Source organism: Diadema antillarum, unplaced genomic scaffold (assembly GCF_040938485.1).
Source record: "Diadema antillarum isolate AM-2024a unplaced genomic scaffold, OU_Dant_1.0 scf00000134, whole genome shotgun sequence".
NCBI lineage: Eukaryota > Metazoa > Echinodermata > Echinoidea > Diadematoida > Diadematidae > Diadema > Diadema antillarum.
The window spans coordinates 2,659,275-2,676,983 of NW_027271023.1; the positions used below are offsets into that span (position 1 = coordinate 2,659,275).

General features: G+C 38.2%; 1 protein-coding gene across 4 annotated transcripts in view; it reads left to right on the forward strand.

Moving 5' to 3' along the window:
* Positions 1-17,709, forward strand: part of LOC139720916 (proline-serine-threonine phosphatase-interacting protein 1-like) — a 98,550-nt gene that overhangs the window by 25,446 nt on the left and 55,395 nt on the right. For all 4 annotated transcript variants that reach the window (XM_071632244.1, XM_071632243.1, XM_071632245.1 and 1 more), the window contains exons 2-4: positions 7,101-7,201; positions 10,682-10,756; positions 13,136-13,340. In XM_071632244.1, coding sequence (XP_071488345.1) covers positions 7,101-7,201; positions 10,682-10,756; positions 13,136-13,340 — 381 coding nt within the window. The remainder of the gene's footprint in view (positions 1-7,100; positions 7,202-10,681; positions 10,757-13,135; positions 13,341-17,709) is intronic.

A 17,709-nucleotide genomic window follows, 5' to 3' on the forward strand; every position in this document is an offset into this window, starting at 1 on the left:
GGGGGGGGGGGATCCATATGCAGACCTAAGTTTCCAATGTTCTCAGGTAAGAGTGTGCAAGAATGCATGGAAGGTGAAATTGCGATACTCAGGTGAGCGCGTGACCCGCGGGTCTCTTGTTTTTTTCATGTTGTGGAATGCTTGTTTGTTTGTGCTGTTAAGTTTTAGTCTGTTGGAAGGCAGGAAAGGACGGAAGGATGGATCGTATTAATTACAAATTGGGCCAACGTCAGATAGAGTAGGAAATTGTGAGTATTAGTGGTTAAAGGGCACATCAGAAATCAAACATCACTATGCTAGCCAAACTCATTATTAAAGTAGACCAGAATTCACCTTGATCTGGAATGTTGAGATTTACATGATCAACAGCGACAAAAATGTCAATGCATTCATAGCTGAATAACAAACCTTACCATGTATTTCTCTTTCAGGCTAACAAACCTTTGGAATAAAGCCACAAATGTTCATCTTGCCTTATTTGAGTTTTGGATAAACGAATATCTAGGTATAGAGAATTTGTGTGTTTCAGAATAACGAACCCTTATTAGAACAGTGAATATTACTGTGTAAGGTACCCTGCAGGATACCCTGCAGTACGACATAAAATGTCATTATGGGTCTCATACCTATAAAGAAAGTGGACCATCGTGAGCCCCATCACATTGTCATACTTGTACCAAAGAGACCAAAATAAAGCGATGAAAATTTTGTAAATGATAAAGCAGTACCAGCTTGATAATAATAATTGCTTAGTATAAAGGAATACCAGCTTGATAAGAACTGTGATTAGATTTAAATGATGAAGGTGAATTTCTCTGCAAAGTGTATCATGTTTGAAGGCTGAACATATTTCTTGTATATTCAGAGGGATTATTCATTCATTGTTATTTTTTTTTTTGCCATAGATTCATAAAATTTCATTTTTTAAGGAGTGATACCATTGCGTGAGTGGAGCCCCTCCCCCCCCCCCCAAAAAAAAGGCAAAAAATAATAACTGAAGTTCAACAAGTTGGTTTTTCAAACAGACATTTAATCTTGTATTTTATGATTTTCTTTTCTTCATATACTTTCTTTCAGGTACAACGAGATAGAGAACTATTTTTGTAGATGTGAAGCCAGGATGGCAGAATCAGATTACGTCATATAATAGATTTATCATTATCAGATTATCCATTTTGAAGAAGGGACTTCTCCCCTACACCAAGCAATACTTCAAGTTTTGAACTCTTCTGTAAATGAAGCTGCAGAAATTTTGAGGATGAATGACTCAAACTAGATTGGTGAAATATGTCACATCTTGATTGAAGAAACAGTGTGTTTAACCAAGGTTGTTACTGCTTATCTTTGCTTTTTGAGAATAAAAGGATATTCCCTCAAAATATTGCAGGGAATGCAAACGATTGGGCAATCATTTCATGTCACCTTTTCTCACAGCTGAACATCCCTAGATGCCCCTTAACTCTTTATGTGCCACGTTCGCACGTCCGACTCAGTCGACGGCGTGCCAACTTCGCATATTCTGCTCAACAAACAAAGCCGCCAAAACCGATCGATAAATCACTAATCACTGCTAATCCCGCGGCACAATGAAAGCGTGTCTCGTGCTTTTGTTCCTCTCATATACGGCTTGCATTCTATGTGGCGATTGACTATCAAGCGGCGTTCCCAACTAGATTTGCTCGTACATTCTAAGTTTTTGTCACGGTTTTATGTACAAAAGTCATGCCTTTACAGTAATGTAGCAACTGGTCATTCAAAAGAAAAATAGAAAATAGATTCGTCATACAATTTATATCGAAACAAAGCTTGGCATTCCTCTTTAACTTTGCCTACTAGTGTGCCCGTCTTAACAGAAATTTGTAGGAGTTATACAAATTGGAAAAAGAGGATTCTTTCTCAGAGCATGACTACCTTCGTGTCTCAGAATAACGTGGCACACAGAGGGTTTCCACCATGGCACATAAAGAGTTAAAGGGAAGGTAAACCCAAAGAACAATGTGGATTGAGTGAAAGCAGCAACATTAGTAGAACACATCAGTGAAAGTTTGAGGAAAATCGGACAATCGATGCAAAAGTTATGAATTTTTAAAGTTTTGGTGTTGGAACCGCTGGGTGAGGAGACTACTAGAGGATATGACGTATGAGTGGACAACAATACAAAGAAAATATAAAGGAAATTCAACAAAAATTCACTTTTATAGAATTATGAAAGAGCAATGGACCAACCGCTTTCAGAAAGCAGGGGGAATAATTGCTACCCTTAACATTATGTCTATATCAAGTTGATGGAATTTGTAATTTTCATGAAAAATTGATTTTTGCAGAATTTTCTTTATATTTTCTTGGTATTGTTGTCCACTCATACGTCATATCCTCTAGTAGTCTCTTCACCCAGTGGTTCCAATACCAAAACTTCAAAAATTCATAACTTTTGCATCGATTGTCCGATTTTCTTCAAACTTTCACTGATGTGTTCTATTAATGTTGCTGCTTTCACTCAATCCACATTGCTCTTGGGGTTTATCTTCCCTTTAAAGATGCAGAAAACAGCACCTATGATGTAGTTCTGCTGTGCATGATTGACTCCATTGAGGTAGGGTTGTGGATTAGGAATAGTGCTTGGTCATACTGCTAATCCCATTGACAATGTTTTGACAAAGTGCCTTTTAGAGAAGGTTACAGCTCTGAATTGATAGAAGCACAATGAATAGAAAAGCCGCTCAAGTTTGCCTTCATTTCAGGCTTCGCTTGATTTTTTTTTTTTTTTTTTTGGGGGGGGGGGGGGCTGGGTGGAATTAGATATGTTTGTGTGTCATTGTATGTGGAGTGTACAGGTTAAAATGGGGGGAGGGGGCAGAGAGCAGTGTGTAGGTACAGTGTAGGCTTATGTGCATGCATGTTTAAGTGTGGTCCGGTACCCTGATACACCACATGGTGGCCTGCAGGCTACTTTATCGAAGAAGAAGAAGAAATTAGAGTGGTTTGTTCTCTGTGGTCTCCCTGGTGGTATGGATGTGCCCTCAAGTCAAAAATCTGATCCTCACTGAAGTTGATAATGCACCAAGTTCAGTGCTGCTTACTGTAAAACGAGGAATGTTTACATACATTTTAATTTCGCAAATTTCACGATAGCCAAGATTTGCGAAATTAAAATGCACATGAAAGTTCTTGTCTACACTATAATGCATTGAATGTTAGAGGTAACTCGCGAAAATTTCATGCCGCGAAAAAGGTTGTCGGCTCCAGTTCGCAAAAATTTCATGCCGCGAAAATATTGTGTTTTACAGTAACCCGTTGAAGACGAGTCCTGAGTAATGCTCAGGAAGGTGTCTATGGGAAGTGTGTCAGTGTTATAGCAATATCAGCTCGTCCTCAACAGGCTTTAAAGCGAGTGTGGTTTTGACCTTTTCAGACTGTATGTTAATTGATCGACTATCATATAACTGATAAATGTCTCAAAAGTTAATGAACTACAATGTAGGTGGGTACTTTTCTTAACCCGTTGAGGACGAGTCCCGAGTATACTCGAGCAGGTATCTATGGGAAATGCGTGTTGTAGCAAAATCAGTCCGTCCTCAATGGGTTAATTATATGTGCAATGCTTCAGTTTGACCAAGACTGGATATCACATCCGAGAACTATTGAAAAGCCTTTGCATGAGTAAGAATTGTGATGATTCTGTAGTCATGAAACATGTCCAATGTTCATTTGTGTTCTGCATTCTGTAAAGAACATGGTATTTAATGTGACAACCAGAAAAGATCCATGCCATGACGTGCATATAGACACGATGGAACATTTCTATTCAATACGACTTGTGATGGGCATTAATTTTTTTTCAGTCCATTTCACTTAAAACTAAAATATATGAATGTGACATAGTATTTTAAATAGCAAAATGAAGACAAAAAAGTTCGACTGTTATATGTGTGTGTGTGTGTGTGTGAGAGAGCGAGAGAGAGGGAAGGAGGAACAAGAGTAGGCAGAAGATTTATCGTCTGCAAAAGCTCCCCTGACGTTTGCAAACTAATGCGTCGAAACCGAGAAAGGAAGCCTACAAGAGCATGAAGCTTGAAGAGTGGAGCAGAGGTTCTGTTCAATGTTGCAGCAATTGATAATTGCAGGCATCTATTACAAATGGGTATCATTCAACGACTGCAGCTTTCTAGTTATGTGTGCCAACGAGAAACACTCTTTTGTTCAAATTAATGGTTCTTGTGCAGAGTCGTTTTTATGGCAACTGATCGACAAATTGCCCTTGAGCAATTAGTGTTTATTTACACCAGTGAAGGACAATTTGTCAATCAGCTAGTCTTTTGTAGTTTTGCATGCTGAAGGCCTGAAGCAAATACAGACAGTGGGTGTATGTTGAAAAGGTAGCTTTTTCCCCCATGCTCAGGAACCGGGACTTATGATGTTTATATCCACTGACTGCAAAAGCCAGAGCATAGCCGTTGTTGAGCATGTGTTTCATGTGTTTTGAGTTAAATCATATAGTGGGCTTGTTTTGACTCAAGATCCCTGTGGTTTGATGAAAAAATGAGTTGTATTCCTAATGAATGGGAAAATTGTTATGATTGTTTATCCTGTTGAAGATTAGTCCCGAGTACACTCGGGCAAGTGTCTATGGGAAATGCATGTTGTAGCAAAATCAACCCGTCCTCCGCAACGGGATAATAGCGGCATGTGATAAAAACAAATTAGCTGAATTGTGGGTGATTCATGTCTGTCTCATGAAAGTTATTATGATATCAAGATGGACTGTTGGCCCACTTCAGCCTTGTGGTGTACCCAGGCACTTATTGTTTGAATTTGCTGTGCTTTTTCATCAGTATTGAAGTTTGTAAATCCTCCAAACTTTGCCCGTAAGTATAGCCATCCCACTTCCTTGTAACAGTGTGGCTCAGTTCAGGGAGGTGAAACGAACACCTCCCTGCTCAGTGTCAGAGGAATGCCATGGTGACTTAATAGTGGGATTTACACTGATAATGCAAATTAGATGGATTCACACTGATGCAAATTACTGGGATGCAAATCTTGAGATATTTGCCTGTGTGGACATAAAAATCCCACTAAATAGTGCAACCAACATTTCAATACAAGTCCCAAGAAATCTTGCAATTATTTTGAAATTATTGGAATAATTTGGTGCAGCGGCATGTGTGTGAATGCTGGAACAAAAGAATCTTGAGATTTTTTGTCCCGTCATTCATGCATGCTTAAACAGCACACGAACACAAGGGCAAGGGTCACCATTTTCATGTAGTTTCGTTAGATTTCAGACATGTGTAGTTTGATCTCTAAATTAGCGCGATTATAGCAATTAGCAGGACATTTTTGTACATTTGAACTGGTGCAAAAAAAAAAAATCTAAAGATTTGGATCACGATTATTATCCCACTATTTTGTCTGTATGAATGTGACTATAATTAAGGACTAAGAGGATTACGTACATCTCTATTCATTGCTGATTAGGTTTTAGACATCTGTGCCGACCATTGAAGAATGCACTCCCAGCGGATGTGGCAATCATTGAACAAAGTGCATTAATGGTTAAAGGGATAGTACGGTATTGGTGGAGATGAGGAATGGGCTACTAAACTTTCTGCGAGATACCAAGAAAACACTTATGATATAGTACAGAGCATACCATTTTAAGAGGAATTCAAAGTTTATTTGATGAAAATCGGGTTTGGAATGACTGAAACAGCCAAAAACAAAGTAAAACAAAGCGATCGTAATAAAGTGTGGGTCCCACACTTTATTAGAATTGCTCTTTTTTGGATATCTCGGCTATTTCAATACCAATTTTCATCAAATAAACGTTGAATTCCTCATAGAATTACATGCTCTTTCATATTTCATGAGAGGTTTCTCATTATCTCACCAAAAAATGTTAGAAACCTGAAATTAGGTCTCAACCAAAACTGTACGATCCCTTTAAGAGTGAGAGCTCAAAAGATGTCTATCCTTTGCTTGTTTGAGGGAGATATCAGAGTGACACATTGTACATGCCCTTCTATAGATCTCAGGAGGATTATTGAGAATCTTAAATTGCATCACTAAGATTAGAAGAGCTTGGAATCCTCAGCATGAATGTGTGATGTTAGCTTGATGTATGATCTGATGCACAAGATGATTGATTATAAAGTAGACATTAAATACAGTTTGCCAATCATTTGCTAATCTTTGTGTAAATTTGTATCACCATATCTGATAAATGAATTTGCAGTCCAAAATAATACAGGGCCTGTGGAGTGTTTTCAAAAGTGTGTGTGTGTGTGTGTGTGTGGGGGGGGGGGGGGGGGCACTTCCGGGTTTCATGAGCTAACAAGCCAAAAAAAAAAATGCCTTCAGCACAACTTTCTGAAGCCACTTCCCGGTTTCTTCAGCTGACAAAAGAAAAAAAAAATTCCGCTCTCATCTTTCTCTGTTCACTTCCGGGTTTCTTCAGCTGACAAGCTGAAAAAAAAAACATAACCTTACCGCGCTCACACTTCAAGGTCTCTATCTATTTCTTTCCAGTGCCACTGATGAACTTCCGGGGTAAAAAAAGTATGTGTGTGTGTGTGTGGGGGGGGGGGGGGGGGGGCAAAGTGGTGGCACCTTATGTATGTATTCCTTTGTATGGTGCAAAAAAAAAAGGTCCCCCCGGTTCTGCAGGCCATGTAATATGTATCCATAATATGCATTCATAATACAAAAGGGACACCAAAATGCATGGTTACAGTTATACTTCAGCAATGCTATTTTATTTTCACCTGATTCCATTAGAAGTCCCTGGATCAAAAACTTTTAACTTGATATTAATTAAAGCAGCAATGCATTTCAATACATTACAATTTGGTTCAATTTATCTTATTAAATTACAATTTTATTTGCAATAAAGTTCATTCAAATACAATACTGACATTTTTTTTTCAACGGCAGTGTGCCCTTATTGTTACAGTAACCAAAGCTTCATTTCTCTGTATTTTAATATTTTGTCAAATCTTGAACATTTAAGAATGATTAAATGACTGGAAAAAAAAAATGTTCTTTTCACACATTCACCTGGTTCTGATAGTGTTCATTTGATATTCTTTATTCTCCATCAACAGGATACAGACTTTAACAGTACTGGTGGATACGAGGTCCTCATAAAGCGAATGAAAGATGGCAGAGAAATGTGCAAAGCGCTGGAAGAATTACTCAAACAGAGGTAAAGTGTGGCAACTTCTTTAAAGCAGTTCATGTGCTTGGAGTATTGTGTGTTAATTTTTCTTGCGATGAATTCTTCCGTTCTCTCCCATGCTCTTTTAAAGGAAACCAAAACCCTTTATAAATGTGGATTGGGTTAACCCGTTGAGGATGGTTTGATTTTGCTACAACACGCATTTCCCATAGACGCTTGCCTGAGTGTACTCGGGACTCGTCCTCAACGGGTTAAAGTAGCAATAGAACACATCAGTGAAAGTTCAAAGAAAATCAGACATTCCATTCAAACGTTATGAATTTTTAAATTTCAGTGCTGTCATTGCTGGATAAGGAGACTTCTGCAGTTCACGATGTCATTCTGGACAACAGTGTAATACAAATATAAAGAAAATGCAACATATTTTCACTTTTCTGGAATAATGAAAAAGCACTTACTTGTTTCAGAAAGCAGGGGGAATGATAACTCTTGTCATCAGTAACAAGTCGATGGAATACACTGTGTACTTTTCATGAAAAGTGAAATTTGTGGCATTCTCCTCATATTTTCTTTATATTATTGTCCAGAATGAAGTCATAAACTGTTGTAGTCTTCTTATCCAGCAATGATGGCACCAGAACTCTAGAAATTAATGACTTTTGAAGTGATTGTTTGATTTTCCTCACATTTTTACTGATGTGTTCTACCAATATTGAACTGCTTTCACTCAATACACATTTACATCTTGTATACACTATGTGGGTTTTGGTTTCCTGTGATTATGGCAGATCTGAGTATTAATCCTTTGAAGAGAAATTTACCCCAAACATGGATTCACTGGATGCAAAAATATTTTGTAGAACACGTCGGCAAAGTTTGCTGAAAATCTCGAAAAGTGGTCAAAAGTTTTGGTTAAATCTGCAGTATGTCTTGTCATCGCTATAGGTGTTATGGTTGCAACAATATGAAATGTCACAATGGTTCAGTGATATGATGTGTGGAAGATATGAAGGGAATTTTAACATAACATTATATAATATAACGTAATATAATATAATATAATGTAATATAATATAATATAATATAATTATGATACAACTTTTCTTTCTGAACGAAAACTGTACATTCCCTAACCTTTTGCTGATATGTGTCGTGGGTGATATTATTTCCCCTGCCTTCTGAAGGAGGTAAGTAAGTGCTCTTCATTATGCCAGAAAATGAAAGTGCTGGTAGGGTTTGTGGAGTTTTCTTCATACTTTCTTTTTATTATTCCATTACTTTGCCATAAAATTGTTGTAGCCTTCTTTCAGGCAGAAACAGCACATTTGAGTGTTCAGACTTAACCATGTCTATGAAAAGTCATAACTCTTGTACAATTTGCAAAATTTTCTTCAAACTTCAGTTCTGTTTTCTTCCAATTATGTTTCCATTTATTTAATCCAGATACCTACATTGTACTGTACTTGAGGTTTAGTACAGCTGTCAAAGGCATGAAATCTTTGTTGTACAGGATAACTGATATATTTGTATAAATTTTCAAAATTGACATGCAATGTAGAAAAGAGTAGCTTGCACTGTTGTAGAAGAAAATAAATCAATTAGGTGAATGATTAAGGGGTTTCACATTGAAAAAAAAAGTTTTCTAATCATAAAGATGTTCTGATTGTACATGTATTTAGAGTTAGGGAGCATTCAGAACAGAGTCTCCTTATGAACTGCTGTTAAATTGGGAATGACATTGGATATGACAGCTGTGTCACAAACTGCGTATCCTATCAATCAAACATGGAACTCCTGTCCATGCCTATGATATCCATGCACTATCCGCAATGAAGCTACAGCTACTCTCAAATTTATCTCATGTAAATCTGCTTTGGAAGATGCACACAAACCCCCACAAGCTGTGATGAACAAATACTTTCTCCAGAGCTGAAACTGAAACCACTGCAGCTGAATTGTGCTTTGTGTGTTTTTTTTTTTAATGGACATACCACTTTCTTTTATCCAGCTCATTGTATTGTCATATTTTTCCCCATAACACAACACATTTTGTGTGCATTATTAAGCATGGCTTCTTTCTGATTCTCAGTTACTCCCTGAGTGTTTCCCCCACTAAGTTTCCTTGTGCACTCATGATCAATTGGCTCTTGCTTAGTATCACACTATGGAAAACTTAGCACTTAACCTAGTATTCTCTACCAACATTCTCAAATTTCCATCACACTAGACTTTTAACGGAATCTACCACTTTTCTATAGAACCATGTTTATGCAGTGAGTTAAATCATCAATGCCAGGCTGGTGTATGCATGCAACAGGCTATATTTTCTCTGCCAGTGCCATGTAAATGGTGGCACTTGGTAAAGTGGACAAGGATACAGCAATCTGACTAGAAGGTCCCAATTTCTAATCCCACCACACACTTTGTGCTTTCAAATGAGACCCCTACTGAATATTCATGGTTTTTTCCTAGAAGTTTATGAGACAAGTAACTGCACAAGCTGTATTTACTGCATAAACTGGATATAATATGATTTATGCAATTTTTAGGTTTATGACAGATCTAAAATGAAATAAGAATGTGCTGTTCTATAGGCTTGAAGAGATTGTGTATTGCATCATGTATTGATTTTATTGTAAAGCCTTGTGTGCTTTATTGTTTATACATTTGTATGATCTTAATGTATTGTATCATTTGGACACAAATGTTCGGTGAGAGATCTGTATGACAAGAAATGATGCGGATTGATTGTAAAATATTACACTGTAGATTACTGTCACCTATCATTTGTCACTGTGGTTTGATAGGGCCCATAGAACCTATCGAACCAGTTTTATTGAAAGAAAAAGTTTCTTGTAAAAGTGGAACTTTTCGCGCTCGGCCGGGTAAGAAGAGTTTCGCGGGTTTTTAATTCCGTGGAATCAAGACATCAACTACTGGAACATATGGCAAGCAAAAATATTTGCGTGCTCTTATCTTCACGCTAGTTTCTGGTCGCGCGAAATACGTGAAAATTTCAACACCGCGAAAATTTCCACTTTTAGAGTAACAACGTGAAAGTTTCCACTTTTACAGTACTTAGCATTACATGCTATTTACCCACCTCATCAATGGAGTGCCAGGTGCATGTTTGTCAGGCGAATTATGGTGGAGTTCCACATAGATATTTTCCATACTTGTATGCGTTCACTGCCTAGTACGCTTTCTGATATCAGCTGCAACAGCCTGCAAGTGTCAACTGATGGACTATTCTAGTCACCTGTTCTAAACGCAAGTTCATTCTTTGATTGAACACAAATTCCATTTAAATAGTTGCATCAGGCAAGCTTAATGCATTATGCGGCTTTGAAAACAAGTGAAGTGCCTATTCCTACAACTGAGAAAAAAAGAGAGGTCATTTGTACCAATGTGTACATGAGCTAATTACGCACTGGCTTATTCTGTGGAATATTTACAATAGAATTGATCATGGTTACCAGTATGCTCTCCTTTTCCCCTCTTTGGCAGGGCCAGAGCAGAGGACACTTTTGGGAGGAGTCTGCAGAGGATAGCCAAAAATGCTACGGGAACGGAAGAAATTGGGTGAGTGCATGCTGCTGTTAGGCCCATTCGCATTATGTGAGAGTTACCGATTTTTGGATTGTGTTGTAAAGTAACAAATCAAGATTATCAGCCGCAGTCCACGTATGATGGCCAAAAAACTAATTTGGCCACAAGTGAAACTGCTGGATATTTGCATAATGGCATACTTTCCTCCTTTTTTCGTGAAGCCAATTTGAATAATCAATAAGAACAGATGATTTTAAAAAAAACAAAAACTTGTAAACAGTCTGGAGAATTTAGAAATATTCAAAGCAGGAACTTACAAATATTTGGTGACTTTGTCAGTCATTTGTGGTGACAGCCAGGCCACACATTAGTGGGTGAAATCAGTTTGTGGCAACAAGCCACACATAATTAGTGGGTGCAATCTTGTTCGACTGGAAACTGATACAAGGGTTTTCCATCTACCATGTATGGCAATTTGTATGGTTTGTAACAAGTTTCTGACCATCAGCATTTACCAGGGCATGAAGGCAGGCATGGAAGGGGGGTCCTCATTCAGTCCCTCTCACAGAGTTTTGTGTAGACCTGCAGTCTTTGTGATCATAGGGCCCTGACGTGTGCTGTATTTATCATGACGTCATCAGCACTCTTACTATTCATGGAAACTTTGTCAGGCAGTCATCGTAGCAGTTTCATGAGAGGCATATTATCATACGTTTTGTTCAGTAGGGTGAAGAGTATAGTCCCATTCAAATCACTCCTGGATATTTTACAATCGATTCAGCACAGATATGGGAATTAAGGACTTTGGGTTTGTCCATTTAAATACGTACATGTAGTTCTAGATGTTCATGCTTTTGCCGTGAATAATTTGTGGTACAATAATGCATCCGTGATATTGTACTGATGTTGTATGAATGAAATGAGAAGTTTAATCTGCTTTTTCAAATGAATTTATAAAGTGACATCAAATGAGGGAATGGTATAGAGTTTCATGAATATATTGTCATATGCTTCTTCCAATCTGTATGTACAACACATTGTATGCGGTGAAAATGCGCAAATACATGCATTAGAACACGATTCCATTAGTTTCTTTAACATTTGATGTTCAACTTTGACAGAACATCTGTCCTTCTTCTCGTTTGATTTACTCTGTTGATTGAAAGTCAACTTTAGAATGATACTCAATTGCACTTTAACTCAGTGCCAATTTGCCCAAGTGTGAGAAAAAGAAACACCCAGTGTACCCATGGTACCCAATGTAGCCTATTTATGTGCTCAGAAAATGGGCAGAAAGCATGCCTATTCAAGTCACATTTATTTGTGTGTCTTGGTGTCTAAAAGATGATTGTATTGCATAAGAGTTTGAGTCAGTAATTGCCTGCCTGTGCTGAACTCATCTTTGTGCCAGATGATAATCCTCCCATTTTTTTTTTTGCCATCATGTGACCTTGTTCTGAGAAATTTTAAACATGACTGTTTTTTTCTCTCTCTCAGACAAGGAGAAATTCCCAACTGACAAGGTGAAAGCTGTTTGGAATTACAGCATGTAAAGAAATGTGCCAACAAGCTGACATATTGTAGATGTAAAGTCTGATGAATCAGAATAGTCTGACTGCCATTAAGATATCAAATGTGGTATCCTGTGAGACTCTTAGAATAGCCACTCTTCTCATATGACTGTGACATGAGCCCCTAAAAGGGAATCCTCCTCCTCCCCCCACCCCCCCCCCCCAAAAAAAATGAAAACAAAACTCCACAAAAACAAAGTATATTGTAAAATACGATATATTCGCGGCATGAATTTTTCGCGAATTGGAGCCGACGGGCTTTTTTGCGGCATGAAATTTTCGCGAACTGCCACTGGCATTCAATGCATATAGTGTAGACAAGAACTTTCGCTTGCATTTTAATTTCGCGAATCTTTCCGCTCTCGAAATTCATGAAATTAAAATGCACGCAAACATTCCTCGTTTTACAGTATTCTGTGGATTCAGGGAATACAGCAAGGGGTAGTGACATCTTTTAATAGTGGAAGTAAAATGATCTGAAGAAAATTATCGGAATGTATACTTCATTTCTTGTAGTTATAGTTTTTCCTGTGTCTAATGCTAATCTGAAAGTTGATCTCATTAAAGTGTGACTACTCTGTCAAAATCGAAGCAAAGATATTTTCAAAAGTAGAGTGCAGCCTACAGGATCAGGCAGAGGTGAACATTGCAAGAAATCTGTAGGAGTTAACAGAAAGATTTTAACGGAAACTTACAAGTGTATGAAAGTAAACCTAGATGAAATTTGCAGTGAAGAGTTAAATGCAAAGGCTCGCCTAGGACATCCATGGTTAAACCAACCTAATTTCTAGATATCTTTCTCGCTTCCTCTCTTTGACACCAATCCCCCATGATGCTTCAGTGGCCTGCGAGGGGCATGGGATGAGCTTGTTAGCCGGACAGAGCAGATGGGCACCTCACACGTCCAGCTGGGGGCCAAAATGGTCGAGGAGGCCAAGAAGATCGAGGACTTCCGAGAAGCCCAGAAGGAGAAGAGGAGGAAACCAGAGGAGTCGACGAAGAAGACACAAGCCGTCAAGAGGGACTGGTTCAACAAGGTTATACAGGTGGGTCAACCGACTGTTTCTATTATAAGCTATTACAATTGATGGATACAGTGTACTTCATTTCCTGCAGCCTAGTAACGAAGTAACATTAAATTCTTTTGCCTGCTCCCTCCAATTCCATTCCATAGGCAGAAATTCTCTATAGTTGTCGTATGGTTGTTGCTCGGTACAATGTAGAACAAGCCTCTGGCAAGCTGTGTGGTTTTTAACCGGTTGAGGACGGACTGATGTTGCTACAACACACATTTCCCATAGACACCTGCCCGGGACTTGTCCTCAACGGACAACTTTTGTGAATACTGCATGCATGAGATCTTTTAATCCATCGACAAAATCAGTCTATTGGATCAACAGATTCTCTTTTATTTCATAGGGGCTGTTTGGGAGGGGAAGACTGTTGGTTCTGGCTGGATTAAAGGAGACCTCTGGATGATTTTCAGACTTTTGCATTTGGACGTTTCCACAGTAAATGGGCACTTTTCAGGGATGTCTCTTTATTTTTCTGTTTCCGATGTGCAGTACCCTGAATACAATCTGATCTTCAAGAACACTTCAATGAAAGATAACTTTGTCCCCAAATTGCTTCAAACAAGCAATCAATTAAAATTGATGCCAAAATGAAAAATTTTGGGTGAACGCGTGTAATGCAGGACAGAAGTCTATGTACTAACATATGAAGGTCAAATTATGAATGCTCATTGAAACTTTGCTGTTTTTCAATTGAATGGCTTAATTTTGATGAGAGAAGATAATAACAGCTGTACAATTTCTATTGAAAATTGTGTTTTGATACTATTTCTAGACTTAGTGATGAACGCATGTAACATGGACAGACCAAAACGCGACAAGACAAAACTCCTAACCCTACACCTAACCCTTACCCTAATCTCTACTCTCACCTTACCATTAACCAGTATTTAGCCTGGGGGGGGGGGGGGGGGGGGGGGGGTAATTGCCCGGATACAATGGCAGACATGTTTCCATCAAACACAATGAGTAGCCTATCTTGCGAATCGGCGAAAAAACAGACACCATATCATTACAGAAAATATCTGTCTCTTCGCACGCAATAATTTGTCCCGCATGTGGTAAAATCTGTCCTTTTATATTTGCGCATCATCGTATTATACTTTACACAGTTTTTCATTTTCTGTGAAAATGTGAAAGCTACATGTACAATAGAAGGAAGTCACTCAATGTATCACTTTACCAGGAAGTTTCCCATTAATTGTCATCTTCTGGTTCTCTTGACTACAGGAAGAGAGTTTGATATTAAACGATACATGTACTGTCTTTAACTTTTACAGTATTTCAGTTTTGATGAAATTGATCTTTATGGCATTGCTGATGGGATTCTTGATAATAGATAACTTGAAACAAGTGACTTCACAGAGAAAAATGATTATATGGTTGTTGAGCTCTAGCCAAGAAACACAATGGGAAAGTTCAGCAGCGTACCAAATTCCAAAACAAACATTGAGAAAATATCTCATCATTTTGAGTATAGTATTCCACAAAACACTCTGCTGTGTACACACAGTGTTTAATGTTTAAAGGTATTTGCTTCAAGGGTAGTGTGAAAACTAAATCCACCAAAATCCTTTAGTTGTAAAACCAAACAACAGTGTAGTAAATGACAGGAATAGTCCATTGTATCATAATATTTGTGTGACAAACATATTAGATATGTTCCTTTGTTAACAAATATATTACTAATGGCATTGAGAAACTTTCCCCTGTTACATTCAAGCTTTTGCAAAGTCTGCCAATTTGCTACAGTATGTCTGTGATACACTTCCCACAGACATGATTATTATTGTTTTTTTTTTACATTGATCTAAAACGATACTGAATTGCAATGAATCCTCATGATAGCTTTAATTATGATTTTATCATCTCTCATGGTTGTGTTTGTACATGAAGGGCTGATGAAAATGTCAATGAGGTTTTGTGTCTCCTCCCAATGACCATTTCTCCCTTTGGGATTTGAGAAGAAAACACATGATAGTAACCCTTTGTGTGCTGTGTGCGATGACTGGCACAGAGATCCCCATAGTCTTGTGCACACTGTCAACAGTCTCTGGTGCAGAAAGGGTTAAAATATTGAAGGAACATCTTTACTTTCACATACAGGAAGTGAGGGACACTCCCCCTGACTGTGACAAAACTAACACTTATCCTTCCCTAATTCCTGCCACATATACGACAAGCAAATATCGTAACGAGTAGATATCCTCTTTGCTCCCAATTGGTGACAACACTGATCCCCCCTCCCCCCACTATCACACTATCTTGAGCTGGTGTTAAAAGATCAAGAGGGGGGTCTCGTAGATGGTCGTTGTCCCTGGAAACGGTGGGAGGATCAGAGCAGAAATAGACAGACGGCAGACGACAGTTTGGAAGACAGACGACAAACTGTCATGACCCAGTGCGCTATCTTGGGATCCTGGCAACAAAAGTGCAATAATTATGGCAGGGCCGTTGTGGTGAACAGAACTAACACTGGCAGGATTAGTTTGGGCAGTAAAAAATAGAAGACTAGTGTAATCATGTCATAAGGATCTCTCATATGTGCACTTCCACACCATTTTAAGTTGGCTGTACTAAATGGTGTAAATTCATGTGAATGTAATGATAGAAGTTTCATAATAAACTGTCAGATAGTCATTCAAAACTGTCAACATTAAAACCCTTTTCTTCCAGACTGAGTGTGAAAAAACAAAGTTTGGTTATGTTTGATAGCTGTACAGTAAACAAATTCAGTCTATAACTAGTGTAGTATTCTTATCATTTTACCGTATACATGTACATGATGTCAGTCCTGCTCTGTTTGTTTGTTTGTTGTTGTTTTTTGTGTGTTGTATGTTCTATTTTGGTTTTGTTTTATATTGTTTGTATGTACTGTGTTGTTAGTTATGCCAGATACAAACTGTGCTTTTTGATGCTATGCTTCCTTCAGAAATGTGCATAAATTGTTGTTCTGTTTAATGATTTGGTATTGAAGGAAATATTACTTTGAATTGGAAAATTTTTCATTAAAATCAGACATTAACTATGAAGTTTGCGATTGAATTTTAAAGTTTCACTTTTTTTTGTGTGATGAATACACACAAATTGGAAGAGGTGGTGATCTCACCTTCCAACTCTCCTATTGGTATGTACACTGAAATTTGATTGAAATTATATCTTGTTGTTGTTGCTGTTGTTGTTGATCATATATCAACTGCAACCTCTTTCTACCTAGAAGTCATTAATTGCTAGGTCATTACGAGACTACAATGATGTGCTGTATCTTTTTCTTGTTATTTTCCCATCAGAAAGGGAAATTTAGTCAATATTTTGTGTACATTTAATGGGAAACATTGTCGCCTCTGCCAATAGTTGCACCAGCACTGATTTATATGGTGAAAACGTGAGAAACAATAAAAATCCCCTAGCTTTCTTTCACATGTTTATAGGTCAGATTCTGTTGAAACCTCTACCCAATGTGATTGTCTGATTCTATTCTGTGTATCAAAGCTTACTAGAACTTTTACCCCAAGTGTGCTCATATGACTTTCACTCATATGCCTAATTCAATTTTTAATTTAACAGTCATGCGCATGTGCCCAGTCATGATTTTTTTGTAAAACTTTGGTATTACCAGACTATTTTCGCTGTCTTCACTTTTTCACTTAAAAAAAAGTTTTACATCCTATAGAATGTCAACAGGCCACTTAAAAGTAGTTAATACCCCCATTCCACAGAGATTTCTTCTCATCGGTCACTCGTCGGAGGCAAATTTTGTTACTTCCCTCCACCCGCCGAAGTGTATCGCATTGCAGTCTGATGAATCTGAATTGCGTTGCTCAACTATCATGTCAGTGCCAGACATTGCTCGTGTGATCCTCATCGGACGATCTTGCCTCAACAGATCACGCCCAGCGTGTCTGACACTGACCTGATAGTTGACCAGCACAAGTCGGATTCATCAGACCAGCCATCCGATACACTTTCATGGGTGGTCAGAAGCAACAAACTTTGCTTCTGCTGAGTGACAGATGAAAAAACATCTCTGTAGAATGGGCACATAAGAGGGCTTCATTTTTGTGTAGATTTGTAAGGGCACAAATGAAGGAAAAAAAAATGTTTGATTTGTTATGGTCGTTTTGACAGCCAGTTTGTGAAGGCTGCCAGCATGACTCGCATGTTTCTCTTCTTTGGAATGGTCTCTGTGGAAGTGTTGAAGTGCCAAAGTGCTTCAAGGGCAGTGGTGCAGACTGTTGCTGTGAAACACTTAAGTATCAAAGACAGGGTGACAATATCAACACCACTGCCAGAATGGTGCAGAATATAGTCAGCACAAGTTGTATGGCAAAGCTCTGCTGTA